The 16,911-nt window shown below is 40.0% G+C and overlaps 1 protein-coding gene and 1 long non-coding RNA gene across 2 annotated transcripts in view; one reads left to right on the top strand and one right to left on the bottom strand.

The window, feature by feature from the left end:
• The window catches only part of LOC143736438 (basement membrane-specific heparan sulfate proteoglycan core protein-like), a 386,240-nt gene that overhangs the window by 294,493 nt on the left and 74,836 nt on the right, over nucleotides 1–16,911 (bottom strand). The window contains exon 11 of the mRNA XM_077227135.1: nucleotides 10,756–11,025. Within this exon, the coding sequence (XP_077083250.1) occupies nucleotides 10,756–11,025 (270 nt within the window). The remainder of the gene's footprint in view (nucleotides 1–10,755; nucleotides 11,026–16,911) is intronic.
• Nucleotides 2,751–4,283, top strand: LOC143736496 (uncharacterized). Its single transcript, XR_013203456.1, has 2 exons — nucleotides 2,751–3,137; nucleotides 4,006–4,283. It is a non-coding gene; the product is annotated as an uncharacterized LOC143736496 (long non-coding RNA).

The raw sequence follows: 16,911 nt of genomic DNA, 5'->3' as shown, positions 1-16,911 counted from the left end.
CCTGGCAAACGACAAGGGCCGGTTGAGAAATATGTAATAAAAAGTTTTGGACTGCTGTAGGTGTACAGCAACCACTGCTGTAGACTGTTATACTGACAGTCGTGCCCTGAAGGAGATCAGAGTTGCTAAAAGGAACTACTCTGATAAACTGAAAAAACAGTTTTCATCCAACGACCCATCATCAGTCTGGAATGGCCTGAGGAACATCACCAACTACAAGTCACCATCCCCTCGATCTGTGGACAATCAACACCTGGCTGACGATTTAAATTCATTTTACTGCCGGTTTGAAAAGCCCTCATTCACACCACACACCCGGTCTAATCTGCACTTCACACTTTCACCATCACCTCCTGCACTCCAATTATCACTCCCCCCTCCTGCCATCCAACCTGAGCTTAAGGTCTGTGTGGAGGACGTGAGCCGAGTCTTCAAAAAACAGAAGACTAGGAAAGCCTCAGGCCCAGACGGCATCTCATCTGCTTGTTTAAAAGCCTGCGCTGACCAACTGGCCCCGGTCTTCACGCAGATCTTCAACAGATCATTGGAGCAGTGTGAAGTTCCCTGCTGCTTCAAACGCTCCACTATCATTCCTGTCCCCAAAAAACCCAAAATCACTGGACTTAATGACTACAGACCTGTCGCTCTCACGTCTGTGGTCATGAAGTCGTTTGAAAAGACTGGTGCTGGCCCACCTGAAGGACCTCACTGGACCCTTGCTGGATCCCTTTCAGTTTGCTTACAGAGCAAACAGGTCTGTGGATGATGCAGTCAACATGGGACTGCATTATATCCTGCAACATCTCGACAGACCAGGGACTTATGCAAGGATCCTCTTTGTGGACTTCAGTTCGGCCTTCAATACCATCATGCCTGGTCTTCTCACAGCCAAACTGACCCAGCTCTCCATACCATCCTCGATCTGTCAGTGGATCACCAGCTTCCTGACGGACCGGCAGCAGCGAGTGAGACTGGGGAAACACACATCCAAGACACTCACAATCAGCACCGGAGCCCCCCAAAGGTGCGTTCTCTCCCCACTGCTCTTCTCCCTGTACACTAATGACTGCACTTCTAAAGACCCCACTGTCAAGCTCCTGAAATTTGCAGACGACACCACTGTCATCGGTCTCATCCAAAACGGTGACGAGTCTGCTTACAGACTGGAGGTTGAACAGCTGGCTGCCTGGTGCAGTTATAACAACCTTGAGCTGAACACGCTCAAAACAGTGGAGATGATCGTGGACTTCAGGAGGAACAGCCCAGCACTCCCCCCACTCACCATCATGAACAGCACTGTGGAAGCAGTGGAGTCATTCAGGTTCCTGGGCACTATCATCTCTCAGGACCTGAAGTGGGACAATCACATTGACTCCACTGTGAAAAAGGCCCAGCAGAGACTGTACTTCCTTCGCCAGCTGAGGAAGTTCAACCTGCCACAGGATCTGCTGATTCAGTTCTACTCAGCCGTCATTGAGTCTGTCTTGTGCGCTTCCATCACTGTCTGGTTTGGTTCAGCTACCAAATCAGACATCAGGAGACTACAACGGACAGTCCGGACTGCGGAGAGGATCACTGGTGCCCCCCTGCCAAACCTCCAGGACCTGTACTCTTCCAGAGTGAGGAAGAGAGCAGGTAAAATCATCACAGACTCCACTCACCCTGGACACCACCTGTTTGAACTGTTACCGTCAAGACGGAGACTCAGATCACTGGCCACAAGAACATCTCGGCACAGGAACAGTTTCTTCCCACAGGCCATTTGACTCCTGAACAGTTAACACTCCTCCCAAGGCATATGCCTGTAAGTGCAATACTCCCACTGTTTAGTGCAATATCCTACAACTCAGGTGATACTTGTATGTAGATTTATTTATTTATAATTTTCAAAACACTGTAAATAGGTTCATAATCTGTAAATCTGAAAATGTCTATTCTGACTAAACCCAACTGTGATAGTTTTATTCTCATATATTTATATTTTTATTTTTTATTCTTATAATTTGTAGTATTATGTTTCATGTTGTATTTGTATTTGTATATGTCCACTGGAAGCCTCAGTACCAAAACAAATTCCTTGTGTGTGCAAGCACACTTGGCAATAAAGCTCTTTCTGATTCTGATTCTGATTCTGAAGGTTATGCTGTGAGCAGCCACAAACATTCTTGTGAAGCATAGACAATTTACATGTATGCAATTTGTCATATGAATTGTATAGGGAGAGAGGGAGGATTGTCTTCTCTATATTTTGTGATGCTAAATAAAATGGCAGTTTAAAATAAGCTCTCTTTCATGTTTGTTTCAGATCAATTGACAGCTTTTTCATTAACACTTTGACAGAGTGGCAGCTGACAGACCTTGTTGAAAGATTTAAAGGTAAGAAATATTTGTTTTCCCATCCACAGCATATCAAGTCTGCATTGCTACTCAAGCCCTTTTCAGACATTAATTCTTATGAAATATAATTTCCTATTTTTTTTTTCACTAACTTCCATGAATAGTGTCAAAGTGACTCCAATAGATGAATAGGGCACATGTCTTTTGTAGGGTTTCAGTGCTTCGTTCTACCCATACATTTGTTTTTTACTCTTTTGTAAAAACAAAGATGTCTTTGTGTTTTCTATTTTTGTGTTTCAGAGGAGGGGATTGATGAGGAGAGTTTTATTATTTTAGATGATGCTACCATCAACCAGTTGATCCGAAGAGCTGGCCCTAGGCTGAAGTTCATCAAAACATTTAGAGGGCTTGTAAGATCAATGTAGACATCAGAGGCTCAATTCTTCAGTTTTCCACACACTGTTATTATTTCTGAGTATTTAATAGTTTCATTGGGAAGATGGCTTATACTTGCTTTAAGTGCAAAAGGCAAATTTCAGGGGGTATCAAGAGTCTTATGCATTTATGTGCAGTACACCATGTAGACTCAGCGTCAACACATTTCCAGTGTAGTGGAATCACAGGTATGCCATTCCACATCATATTGACACCTATGTCTTCCTACAGATGGGGTTGGGGAACTCACCCTGAGGCAGCTGCCAGCCTTGCTTTCACCTACAACTTACAATGTTGGCCGTGGTGCAAAAGTGGTTCGCAACACCATTCAGGAATGCAGCTTGGCCTTCGTCGAACATAAGCCCGTAAGTCCTCAAGCACATCCAAATGGTAAACTTTATTCATTTTATCAACATATCTGAGCTCAAGAATGTGTGCACGCACACATGCATATCCAGGGTTGTTTTACTATACTATAGGAATCAAATATAGCATGACAGTATTCGTAAAATAGCCGTTCTACAAGCTTACAACGCGTTGGTCACTATCAAAGCATCCTGGGCTTCTAGAACACCTCAGCAGTGCCACATGCTGATTACCTCTGTACCACACCGCACTGATGCAGTCATTTGTTCTAAAACAGGCAGCAACAAAGTATTGAGTGCAGAAATTAACATATTTATCAGAAGGTTGACACTTTTGTATTTTAACCCATTTGGACCTGACTCTATGAGGTTGACTCTAAAGAAGTCCTCTAAATCTACAAAGCATTTGCGGTCCACCTCTCTGACCAACTAACCCGGCTGCCTATCGGCCAGATAGGATAGTCAGATAGGTGGGTCGCACGCATTTTCTTAGCCTGTTTATTGTAATGATAGATCAATCAATCGATTTATGCCTTTTTAGGTCAATTGAGGTCTGAATCCTTTTAAATTCTTTTCTGTAATGTGAACTATATGCCATAACCATCAAGACTTAATCCAAAAAGGTTTGGAATACTTCGTTATGTGCTATGAAATTACTATTACAGTTCAACTTTATGAATTAGAGATGCACTGAATATTTTCCAAATTGTAAAGCTAACTAGACTTTATCATAAAACAATCATTTCTCTAGTGAGGACCAGGAAAATGGTCCTCACAATGTCTATATTTGAATTCTACTATAGTAGTCGGTAGACATTTGGTCCTCACTCGCACTCTCACTTGCTCTCTTGTATTTTTTCTTTTTTAGCCTGGAATAAACATGATGGAGTACCTCCATGAGGCCAAGGCATGCAAACCATACCCCCACAAATGCCAGGAGAGTCTAAAATGGTCAAGTTTATTCAAAGTAGAATACTTGCTTGCAAGTAGAGCTAATGGCTCTTTGGCCTGTTGAATGTTCAGCCATTTAATTCGGAATTGTTGTTTTGCTCTGAATGTTTTCCTACCTGAGTGATAGGAACTGCACCAGTTCTGCTATATTGTTGATATGAATTAATGTAATAACATAAAAAAATTCAAAGATTCCATTGTTTTGTTTTTGTATTGTTTAAGTGTTTATTGCATAATATATGCATAAATCTAGCATGTATTCTGTTATAGGTTTGTAGTTTAACAGTTTTATAGCTATGGATGCTGTAATTTGTTAGAATTAATCTGGCATATGGGTTAATTTTACCCAGGATTTGGGTACACTATATAACAAATATGTAGTTGAATCAACCCAGAATTGTAATTAATTTGACCCAGCATGTGGGTACACTATATAACAAATATGTAGCTGAATCAACCCAGAATTGTAATTAATTTGACCCAGCATTTGGGTAAAATATTTAACTCATATGTTGGGTTAAATGACCAACCCATCTTGCTGGGTCAAAATAACTACTGTTGGTCTGGTGCAATATTGATCCAGCGGTTGGGTTATAAAACAACCCAAGTTGTGTTATTTTTAACCCATCATTTTTAAGAGTGCAAACACTATAATAGCATCCTAGTTGATGACTTTATTTTTTGACAAAACAAACATAGCCTAATATATTTAACATTTGAGCAGAAATTGGTGAACAAAAGCTTATTCAATGTGGCAGTAGTCTAGTTTACAGTAAACAGTTAATAATCTATCCAAAACTAGTCAACGAAATGTCTTTCATATTTCGTCTGTAACATAGGCATATCATTTGTTGTTTTTATGAGCCTATATTAGGGAATATAAATATTAATTTGCAGTTTAATACGTTGCTAATTTTAACGTTATTCCAACATATTTCAGTCGCTTTTCACTCATCTCAGTATAGCAATAGGGTTTGGTAAAAACTGTTCAGTTCATTCATTCACACACGCGATTCATATTTAAACAGTCTTTTTGCGGTTTACATACACTATGATATCGCGATTAGAACAATAATAAAAAAAAACGTACTTCTCGGCTAGATCCGTTGCTCCTCGAAATGAAAATAAACCAGCACATGTTCTGAGGTAAATGTCCTAGGATTATTCCTCACACAGCCTCGCAAGAAGAAATAGTACATTAATCTGATGATTACATTTGTTGTGTTATCACGTTTATGAGGGGCGTTGACACTTTGCATGTGTTGCTTCAGATCATTTGCGTTTGAATACCGCGCGCTCTCCGTGGGCGTGTCACATTAGCAGAATAATGAGCTGAGAGAACGATAATGAGATCGGCTGACACCTCTCTCTTTTTTTATAGATTACATAAACAGAGAATATTTATTTTAGTTTTGAATTAGATATTTTAAAAGTACAAACTTAAATGATTATAAAGATATTGCTCATGCTTGTGTGAACACTATTCGCTGAGCTTTGTTTAAGTTTAGAGACGTGCTCCAGAAAAAAAGTTAACGGAGACAGAGAGGCATAAAGCACACCCTGTTTATTTTCTTTATTTTACAAAAGCACACGGTTTTGATGCTAATGTGAGTGTAGACAAAAAAAGAAGACCCTCTATAGTTTATAATCATGTATTGATTTTATTTATATGACCAAAAATGACGGAGTATTTTAAGTCTATGTTGCTGCTATGTGGAAAAAAAACAGCAAAACGCGCCGCCGTGTTTTGTGACCCCAGAGGGTTAATTAGGGTTGGAACTAAACTCTGCAGGACAGTGGCCCTCGAGGACCGGAGTTGCCCATCCCTGGTCTAAATCATACACTAAATTGAATTATATCATATGGAACCAATCCAACCGATATAGATATTGTACCGCAAAGTGATGATATCACTGATCATTACATGGTAACTTGCATAATACGTACTGCTGAAATTTGTCATGTTGTGCCACGTTATCGACCAGGCAGAACAATCCTTCCAACCACTATAGATAGATTCTCAAATAGCTTACCTGTTCTATCTCAGCTGCTCAGTGATCCCAAACAAACAGATGAACTAGAGGAAATGACTAGCAGTTTGAGCACCATTTTCTCTAGTACATTAGAAATTGTTGCACCAATTAGATTAAAAAAGGTTAGAGAGAAAACTAAAGCACCATGGTAAAACAGTGCTACGCATGTTATCAAGAGAGAAACTCGTAACTTAGAGCTTAAATGGAAACAAACTAATTTAGAGGTCTTTAGAATCGCGTGGAAAGACAGTATGTCACGTTATAAAAAGGCTCTAAAAGCAGCCAGGGCTGAGCATCCCCGCAAACTAATAGAAATTAACCAATTTTTATTTATTTATGTAACACCGTGGCTAGACTAACAAATAAACAGACATCACTAGAGCAAAATATTTCGTTACAGTAAAGTAGTAATGATTTTATGAATTTATTCACTGAGAAAATAGAAAGCATCAGAAACACAATTGTAAATGTACAATATTCTATGGTGTCTTATGATTCAGCCTCAATTATCGCCCCTCAAGAACAACTACACCACTTTACAACTATAGGACTGGAAGAGCTAATTAAACTTATGATTGCATCTAAACCAACAACGTTTATTATATCCAATACCCACTAAACTACAGAAAGAAGTGTTACCTGTAGTGGAAGAGCCTCTTCTCAATATTATTAACTCGTCTTTATCTTTAGGTCATGTTTCAAGAATATTCAAGCTGGCAGTAATAAAACCTCTCATTAAGAAACCGCAATTAGATTCAAATAACTTAGCAAATTACAGACCCATTTCAAATATTCCATTTATGTCTAAAATACTAGGAAAAGTTGTGTCCGCTCAATTGTGCTCTTTCTTGCAAGAAAATTATATCTATGAAAAATTTCAGTCAGTATAGATCATAAAATACTCTTGGACCGACTACAAAACTACACTGGTGTTCAGGGACAGGCATTAAGCTGGTTTAGATCGTACTTATCAGACCGTTATCATTTTGTCTGTTTAAATGGGGAAAAATCGAAGTTAACGTCAGTAGACTACGGAGTGCCGCAAGGATCTGTGTTAGGCCCTCTGCTATTCTCAATATATATGCTGCCACTTGGTAATATTATAAGAAAACATGGAATTAATTTCCACTGTTATGCTGATGACACTCAATTATATATTTCATCACGACCAGATGAAAACACTAACTTATCTAAATTGTCAATGTGTCTTAAAGATATAAAATGCTGGATGACGTGTAATTCATGCATTCGTGCATTCATGACCTCAAGACTAGATTACTGTAATGCTTTATTAGCTGGCTGTCCTGCATCCTCAATAAACAAGGTACAGTTAGTGCAAAATGCAGCTGCTAGAGTTCTTACTAGGGCAAGAAAATATGATCATATAACACCAATTTTATCATCTCTACACTGGTTACCTATCAAGTTCCGTATCAATTACAAAGTATTCCTACTGACCTGTAAAGCCCTAAATGGTTTAGCTCCTGTGTATTTAATGGACCTTCTATCGCCCTACAATCCATCGCGTTCTTTACGATCACTAAATCCGAGGCTTCTGATCATTCCTAGGATATCTAAGTAGGGCTGGGCGATATATCGCACGATATTGTTATGCGCATCTCGTCAGTAAAGCCGGTTCCTTGATTAGTAGTAAATCGCCTTCACCTGCTTTCAGATGGAGCGGCATTTACTACAAAGAGCCGTAGTTCACTGACAAGCTGAGCCATATCGCATCAATATCGCGGACGTATCGCCAGCCATAATTAATACGATATGGCTCAGCTTGTCAGTTAACTACGGCTCTTTGTACACAGAAAAAACTCCAGTGTTAAATTAACACACCTGGGAGTGTATATGAGTCCACACTCAAGAGTGTTAAAGTTAATGAGATAATCAAGTGATTAATTTAGTGATGATTGAGCATTATTGAAGACACCTGAAGAATCACTGAAGGAGAAAATCTAAAATTGTAAGCCACCGTAATGGCGATCATTGTTTGCTTTAGTTGGGTTGACCCTTATTTTGGATATAATATAAAGGATTTCTTAAAAGTTTTTTTAAAAAAATCTTTCTTTTAGGCACACACTGACATCAAGATTCAGTCAATGCATCTCAACAATGGTGACGAGCAGAATATTCAATTAGGAAAAGTAAATTACATAGACAATTCAGATCATAATTTATTCATACCGGAATGCATGATGTGAGCCATTAATGAGTTGTGATTGGTGGCAGCCACTGCAACATGCATTATTATTGTCACCATTGTTGAGATTCACAGGCTGATTATTGATGTCTGTGTTTGTAAATAAATTCATTTGGAAGTGTTTTGATTAGAACAATGTTTATTAAATATTTTGGGTTATAATAAGAAATATACTGATAATCATATGCTGTAGAATCACAAAGCTGTTGCTAACAAGTTAAACCAAACTATCTCAATAAGTTTCATTTTTCAGATCGCAGCATGATTATGCGAAAACATAACCAACACTATCAGATCACACTTTTCTTTGTTCATTTGACTGTTATAAATCAATAACAGCAGACAAACAAAATTTAAATTGAAAGTATAAGGGTCAAGAGCCCAACTAAAGCAAACACTGATCGCAATAACGGTGGCTCACAATTTGTGATTTTCTCCTTCAGTGATTCTGCTTGTTAACATCAGGTGTCTTCAATAATGCTCAATCCTCACTAAATTAATCACTTAATTATCTCATTAACTTTAACACTCTTGACTGTTAATTTAACACTCATAGATGCATCATATCTTCCATCTGAAAGCAGGTGAAGGTGATTTACTACTAATCAAGGAACCGGCTTTACTGACGAGATGCGCATAACAATGTCATGCGATATATCGCCCAGCCCTCTATCTAAGTCCACTAAAGGAGGGAGTGCGTTCTCACATTTATCTTCTAAACTCTGGAATAGCCTTCCTGATATTGTTCGAGGCTCAGACTCGCTGTCCCAGTTTCAGACTCGCTGTCCTAGTTTAAAACTAGATTAAAGACGCATCTCTTTAGCCAAGCATTCACATAATGCTTACCTTTTATACCACTGTTGAATCAGATCGAATGCATTAATTTTATGAACAGCAGCTATGCTAATTATGGCGTTCTTATTGGCGTATTGGCGTTCGTCAGCTCCAGTTTGTATCCAGCCTCTCACAGAGACTTCAGATGCCCCAACACCTGCGATGAGATGACTAAACGCCTGTGAAGAGACGACTCGACGCCTGTGAAGAGACGACTCAACGCCGGCGATATGTTATGCCCTAAATTAATACATGATTTACTAACTGTATTTTTTCTATGAACATTTCTGAAATGCACTTTCTGTAAAGCAGCTTTGAAACAATATGTATTGTGAAAAGCGCTATACAAATAAATTTGAATTGAATGACTGGAGACCAGGATGACAGAAGACTTGACGATCTCAGGTGAGTGTTCAGGTAATGAGTCTGACTGTTTACTTAGCAGTAACGTTGACGAGACCAGACACTGATGTGAGGGTGATGCAGGTTGATTATAGCCGTTTCTCGATATGCATTCTTGTCTGTACTTGTGTTCTTGTGGACTTGTGAAACGTCATCAGTCGCTGCCCAAGTACTGTCTCAATACACAAGTTTGCATTTTGGCAAGAACGGTTAAAAATCCCGGGAAGTGTTCTTGACACGCCCATTTTACCGAGGATGCATCGGTTGGTAACTTATGTGAACTTGACGGCAGAAATATCCCAGCATTCATTTCGGCATTCAAGGAGGGAGCGGGGAGCAGAAAGGCAGAACAACAGTAAGTCGTTTTTTCTACAATTTCGTATGCTATTTCATCACTAAATTCACTTCTGAGAACATTTGATGAGAGAAATCTACTGTGTAGATTTCAAATATTGCCATTTTTATGAAAATTTATGGCGAATCGAAAATATGCTCAAACTTTTTCGGTAGTGAAGAATCTGGACTATGAAAAATGGACACTTTAAAGTTCCCATCACCAAAACAAAATGTTTGAAAACCGTTCTTAGAACAAAAAGGTGTTATCTGGGAAAACACTTTTGTGTTTTCGACTATGTTTTATTCGAGTCTTAAAAGATGAGACTTGGTTTTAATTCACAATGAGCTTGTGCTAAAACTTTAATGTACAAACGAACATCATAACCAAACCCTTTCCTATTTCCTTGTTCTTCATCTTCCCACCCCCTTGCACCTACCCAGGTCATATCACTACATAGTTTCCTCTGCTGGTCCCATTTAGTATTACAGTTGATTCATTGCATATCAACACAGACTACAACACTAATAATCTGTAAGTCATGTCACTCTCTCTGACTTCAGTACAAAACTCATCGGTACTGAACTCAATCGCTCAAGTCCCTTTATATTATCATGATATTCAGGAATATCTCCTGTAACCAAAGTTACAGTGACTAAATATCAAAGACGGAGACGCCCATCAGACTGGAAAGTCACAATTTACATGATTTTATAATAAACCAAAACCTCCACAAAACACATAAGACGTGTGCAGTTACTGAATAGTGACTAAAAGTGATTTTTTGTGGCTGAAGATTATAACTGTTGAAATGTTAATTTAAATGATCATTAAACAGACGTGAATATGAAGACTCACCTGATACAGTCAGTGTAACAGCATCACTGAAGTCTGATCTCTGTGAGTCTGAACTCTCTCCTCTACAACTGTATTTACCACTGCGAGACACATCAGCTGTGAAACTGATCTCTGCTGTTGCTTCTGTTGTAAATGGATAGATAGTCTCTCCATCTTTAATCCAGCTGTATCTCCACTGAATGTTTCCTCCTCTCTGTATGTCACATGTGAGAGTGACTGTCTCTCCACTGAACACACGCTGATCTGGCTTCACCGTCACTACAGGTTTCACTGAGAAACATAGAAGTAAATATTGAAAAGCATTGCAGTATCAAGATCACTTCATGAACTCAAAACTTCCTCAGGAGAAAAACAATTAAATTAAAAATCTAGTTTGCTTATAAATTGTAATGATTACATCAAAAATGTATGTATTGGTAAAAACTAAATGAAACTGATATATGTATCCAATCTGCGTGTCTTTATTGTGTTATTACTCTGCCTGTTCTGACCAGTAGATGCTGTTTACAGTCAGAGTGTTTTAAAGATCTGAACTGGGAACTTGCTTACTGTTAGAAATATCTTTCTCCTTCAGCATACAAAACAATAGTCTATGTATGATTTTTATACTAGGCAGCAAAACTGCCACGTCTGTACATTTTTCCTTTTGTGTTTAAGCTAAACATCTGGTATCCATTAAGAGAGGACTACTCAGCCCCTCCTTTCTCAATGTTCGTTCCTTTCTATACATTGTGTGTTTGAAAAGCTCCTAGGACCCAAAGGATCCTGTGGAACTCTAACAGGATATTGCCCATATTAAGAAGCTGTTATATAACGTCTATATGATATCTATGATGTAATGTTTGATTTTATTGGTTAGACTTGTATTCTTTTGTTTAAGACTTTCACTATATAAACCCTAGACAAAGGATATTGGGTTGAGCTTCTACTCCAACCAGCGCTGGTTTATTGTATTATCTGTTCATAATAAAGAACCAAGATTTTAGGGCACTTTTCGTTTGGACCATTTCATTTCCATTTCTAACAATTTGGGTTGCTCGTCCGGGATTTCTCCAGACAGGTAAGAATTAAATTTTTTTTTACAAAAGAAAAGGTTGATTCTTCCTGTCTGCTGAGAAAATTTTACCTATAGTGCCGTGATTTTCACCATATTTGGTGAAATTTGTTTGTTTGTCCGTCGTATATGCGGGACGCCTGTCCGTCGTATATGCGGGACGCCTGTCCGTCGTATATGCGGGACGCCTGTCCGTCGTATATGCGGGACGCCTGTCCGTCGTATATGCGGGACGATTTGTCCGTCGTATATGCGGGACGTTTGTCCGTCGCATAAATAAATGCGGGACGTTTGTCCGTCGTATAAATAAATGCGGGACGTTTGTCCGTCGTATAAATAAATACGGGACGTTATCCTCGTGTTTGTGTTTGAACGCGGGAAGATCGGAAGGAAAACTGATCACTTTCCTCCGTTTGGAAATATAGATTTGACACGAGATATTCGGTTTTTCTCTTGCAAATTATATTTCGATTTACCTTTGGTCTTGGTTATGGATAGATAATACATTATTTTATTTTATTATTATTATTATTTTTTTTTCTTCTCTCTCTCTCTCAGTTTTTCTCTTCTCTTATTTCTCTCTGTATTGGCCAATTTACTAACACAATTAATTTTCTACTGCATGTTTTTTATTTTTGCTTTCTATTTGGCCATACTTATTTGTTTAAGTTGCATCACGGAGAAATTTTTGTGTTGATAATGGGGAATAAAATTAGTCCACCGTTAAAAAATGAATCTCCGAAAGACTTTATGATTAGAAATAATCAAGCATTTTTTACGGAGCCATATTTGTCAAATTTAGCTGGCTGGTCAACTGGCAAAACACAATTAGATCCGTTTCCCCGTGACGGCTCATTCAAAGACGCGGATTTACGCGCAGCAAAAGATATGATTTTTGGAAATTGGGGCGACCCCGATTGGGATTATTCTTACATGAAACAATCTTATAAAATTTGGAAGGACATGCAATGTTATTGGAACAAAGGTCCACAAAGAGTTGACAATACAGGCAATAATATGATTCCACAAACTGAATTGGCTGTGAGAGAGAGTGTAGTTTCTGCCGTCCTTTCTTCTCCGGCCGAGAGAGACAGAAATTCTCTGCTAGGGGAGGGGCTCTCGCAGCCTATGGAGGAGAAAAAAAGGCTCTCACAGTCTGTGGAACAGAAAGTTGTCCCGCAGCCTGTTGTAGCAAAAACCCCCCTACCTCCAAAATACGAGTGTATTCCGACTCTTTCTGAACCAACAAAAAATAGACTGTACCCCGATCTGACGACTGCGACTTTGTGTCCTTTTGTTGAAACTTCAGAAGGATTCAAAGTTCATCCGTTGCAAATTTCTGAAGTGATGGCAATTTCTAAGGAATTGCCAGACCCAGCACGGTCGCCACATCAATTTGTTTCGATGCTTAAACGCTTAACGGCGTACAGCCAACTTACTGGTCGTGATTATCGTTTTATTTTGACTAAAACGTTGCCTGCCGACATTACAGAGGAAGAATTAATTGCTGAGGTTGATTTGTTAGACCCAGTGAACGACTCACCACCCGTCCGGGGTATTGTGTTTAAAGATTCGGATCCTGTTGATCTGTCCGACCCCACAAGCGCATTTAGGATCGCTGATTACGGGGACTATAATCCCGACTGGATTTGGGCCAGTCCTGGTAAACTGAAACTATTTTTTAAACAACTGACTGCCTTTTTAGTGAAGTTGTCTTCTGCTAAACAGGACATTTCTCACGCAGCGAACACAAAGCAAAAGGTGGGAGAAAGTCCACTTGCATTTTTTAATCGATTTCGAAATGCTTGGATTCACGAATCTGCGATTCCTATTGATGAGGATAATTGTTTGTTGTTTGTGAACACGTTTTTGAATAACATGCACAACGAGACTGCACAAATGATTCGAATCACTACCACCAACATTAGTAACATTTCTGTTGATGAATTGGGCAGACGCTTGCGTGAACTTTCGTCTGCTGGGGCATTTGACCACTCCAGAGGAAAAGTTCCCGCAATGTTTCAAGTTAGTTCCGCTGTCCAAAATCGCCCGCCACCCAATGACAGAAGGGACATAATGTGTTTTTTCTGTGGGTGTCGCGGACACACGCAACGCTTTTGTAAGAAAAGAGCTGAGAGATTTCAGCGAAATAATGATAAACAGATGTTCAGGCGCTCTGATGGCCCGATGCCAAAACCCCCTCCCTTCATTCCTCCCTCTGAAAGACAGAGACCTGTTTATCCGAACGCATGGCAAAAGCAATGACTGTGCCGAGAAAAGGTGCTGCATTTTTCTGATAACTTTTCACAGATTTCAATGAGTTATGCAAACAAGTCAAATGTTTTGCCCTTTATTGAATTGAATGTTGACCACAAGCCATATGTTTTTTTTAATTGACAGCGGCGCCTCCATCTCATCGCTGTCTTCTACTGTGTATGAGGGACCAATTACAGGAAAAAAACTAAATTCTATAGGAATAGACAATGTTCCTGTGGTTTGTAATTTGACACCAACTTTACCAGTTACCTCTAATGATGTACCATCATTATTCAAAATGCATGAGTTTGCAATAATTCCCGATTCTCCATTCTGCTTGTTAGGAAGAGATTTAATGCACAAGATGAGTGTTAAATTGGAATTTGACTCTGACTCTTTGCAACTCATGTTTCCAGCAGCCTTTTCTCTTACGACCGACACAGGAAGTGCTCCCTTCGAGGATGTGTCTGCAACTGAGCTCGGACAGGAAGTTGCTGGGGTAAACCCGAAACTGTGGGCGGCGCATAAGGATGACGTAGGCCTACTCGACATTCAACCTTATGTGGCTAATTTGACAACGAATAGGCCTGTGTTTCAAAAACAATACCCGCTTTCAAAGGAAAAAGAGGAGGGAACTCGACTTCTCATTGATCAGTTTCTGGCTCAAGGCATTCTGGTCCCCACTCATTCACCTTACAACACACCAATTAATCCAATCAGGAAAGCAAATGGTTCTTGGCGCTTAACGCAAGATTTGAGAAAAATTAATGAATTGATAAAACCACTTGCTCCCATTGTGCCAGATGTACAGACTATTATTAATTCTATACCTTTGGAACATACATTTTTTTCTGTTATTGATTTATGCTCCGCCTTTTTCAGCATTCCTGTTGACCAACGAACACAGCCACTTTTTGCTTTCTGTTTTCAGAATTGCCAATACAGCTGGACTAGATTACCCCAGGGATTCAAGGATTCTCCGGCCGTTTTCTCCGCTGTAGTGCACGCAACGCTGAAGGATGTCAGACTCCCTCCTGACACCTGTCTGCTCCACTACGCTGATGACATTCTCGTCACTGGTGCTTCTGCGGACCTGTGTGCTGCTGCCACTACTATTGTCTGCAACGTTTTAGCAGAGGCTGGTTTCAAGGCATCTAAAGAGAAACTTCAGTGGGTGAAGAGGAAAGTCACTTACCTCGGCCATGAACTGTCACAAGGCCAAGTTCGCCTGTCGGCGGACAGAGTCAAAGCTATCGCTTCGTTCAAGCACCCATCAACACGAAAGCAAATGCAAAGCTTTCTGGGACTGGTCAATTACTGTCGATCATGGGTACCGAACTGTTCCATGTATGACAAAATCCTGCGAGATGCTACGCTGGATGACAAAGAGGACATTACATGGACAAGTGAAATGGACCAAGCGTTCAGACATTTAAAGTCCTCCCTGTTAAGGCCTCCTGCCCTCGGCCTTCCGTCCTATACCGACGATTTTCACCTGTACGTGCACGAAGGTGGGGGCACGGCCGCGGGAATCCTGGCCCAAGAGCATGGGGGTACCTTTCGTCCAGTAGCTTATTTGTCTAAAACTCTTGATCCAGTGGCTCGGGGACTCCCGGCCTGTTTACGTGCAGTGGCTGCTGCAGCGATCATGGTACAGGATGCTGAAAGGGTTGTTTTATCACATCCACTCACAGTTCACACATCACACCAAGTGGGAACAATTATGCGAAATATTTCTACTCAACACATGTCTGCTCAACGCCGTTCTGGCTATGAGGCTATATTATTAGCAACTGATAATTTAACATTGAAAGTAACTTCTGTTATTCATGGCCCTACTGTACATCTGCACAGGTTGTTGACGGATGGTGAATTTGAGAGCGATGACCACGACTGCTTGACCAGACTCCAAACTTCGACCGCCTGCAGGCCAGATGTGTCTACATCTGTCCTGGAGGAGGGAGATAATTGGTATATAGACGGATCCTGTTTCAAGCCAAATGACAATTTATACTTGTGTGGATATGCTATTGTTGAATTACCTGATCGTGTAATTGAGGCATATTCGTTGCCATATAAATCAGCGCAAGTAGCAGAATTAATTGCTCTAACGAGAGCTTGTAAATTGGCAAAAGGTCAGTGCATCAATATATACACTGACTCCAAATATGCGTACGGCGTTGTCCATGATTTTGCTAAATTGTGGGAAGAAAGAAATTTCAAAACCTCAGACGGAAAACCAATTTCCCATCATAACATCGTGGCTGAGCTCATCAGTGCAGCACAGCAACCATCGAAACTTGCTGTTATTAAAGTACCTGGTCATAAAACAGGTGACTCAGATGAGGCTAAGGGAAACAGGTTTGCAGATGAAGTCGCGAAATGGGCTGCTAAAGAAGTAATACTTAGTCCATATGTAAATGACCAGAGCACCGAGGTGCCTATGATGAATTCGTCGCTAATTAATGATTTGGACATTAAAGTACTACAAGCTAACCCTACGCAAGCCGACCTAATTCATTGGGCCGCGAACGAAGTAAAACCAGATCAAGCTGGTATTTTAAGAGACAAGCAGGGTAGAATCGCTCTACCAGCATCCACCGTTGTAATGCTGTGCAGGCATTATCACGGGGTATCACACGTGTCAAAAGAAAAAGTGATCCAAAATTTGAATCAATCATACTGCATAGCAAATGTTCGAAAGAATACTTTGTTGATATTGGATGCTTGCTTGGTGTGTGCACAAACAAACAGACACAAGGCAACTCGCCATGACGCTTTACCGCATCCTGAGCTTCCTTTTCAATATTTACAGATCGATTTTACACATATGCCTCCATGTGGAA

This window comes from Siphateles boraxobius, unplaced genomic scaffold (assembly GCF_051911475.1).
Source record: "Siphateles boraxobius isolate OS27281-9 unplaced genomic scaffold, OSU_SipBor_1 130, whole genome shotgun sequence".
Taxonomy (NCBI): domain Eukaryota; kingdom Metazoa; phylum Chordata; class Actinopteri; order Cypriniformes; family Leuciscidae; genus Siphateles; species Siphateles boraxobius.
Note: the sequence above shows the minus strand (reverse complement) of the source record. Positions and strands in the feature narration are given on the sequence as shown.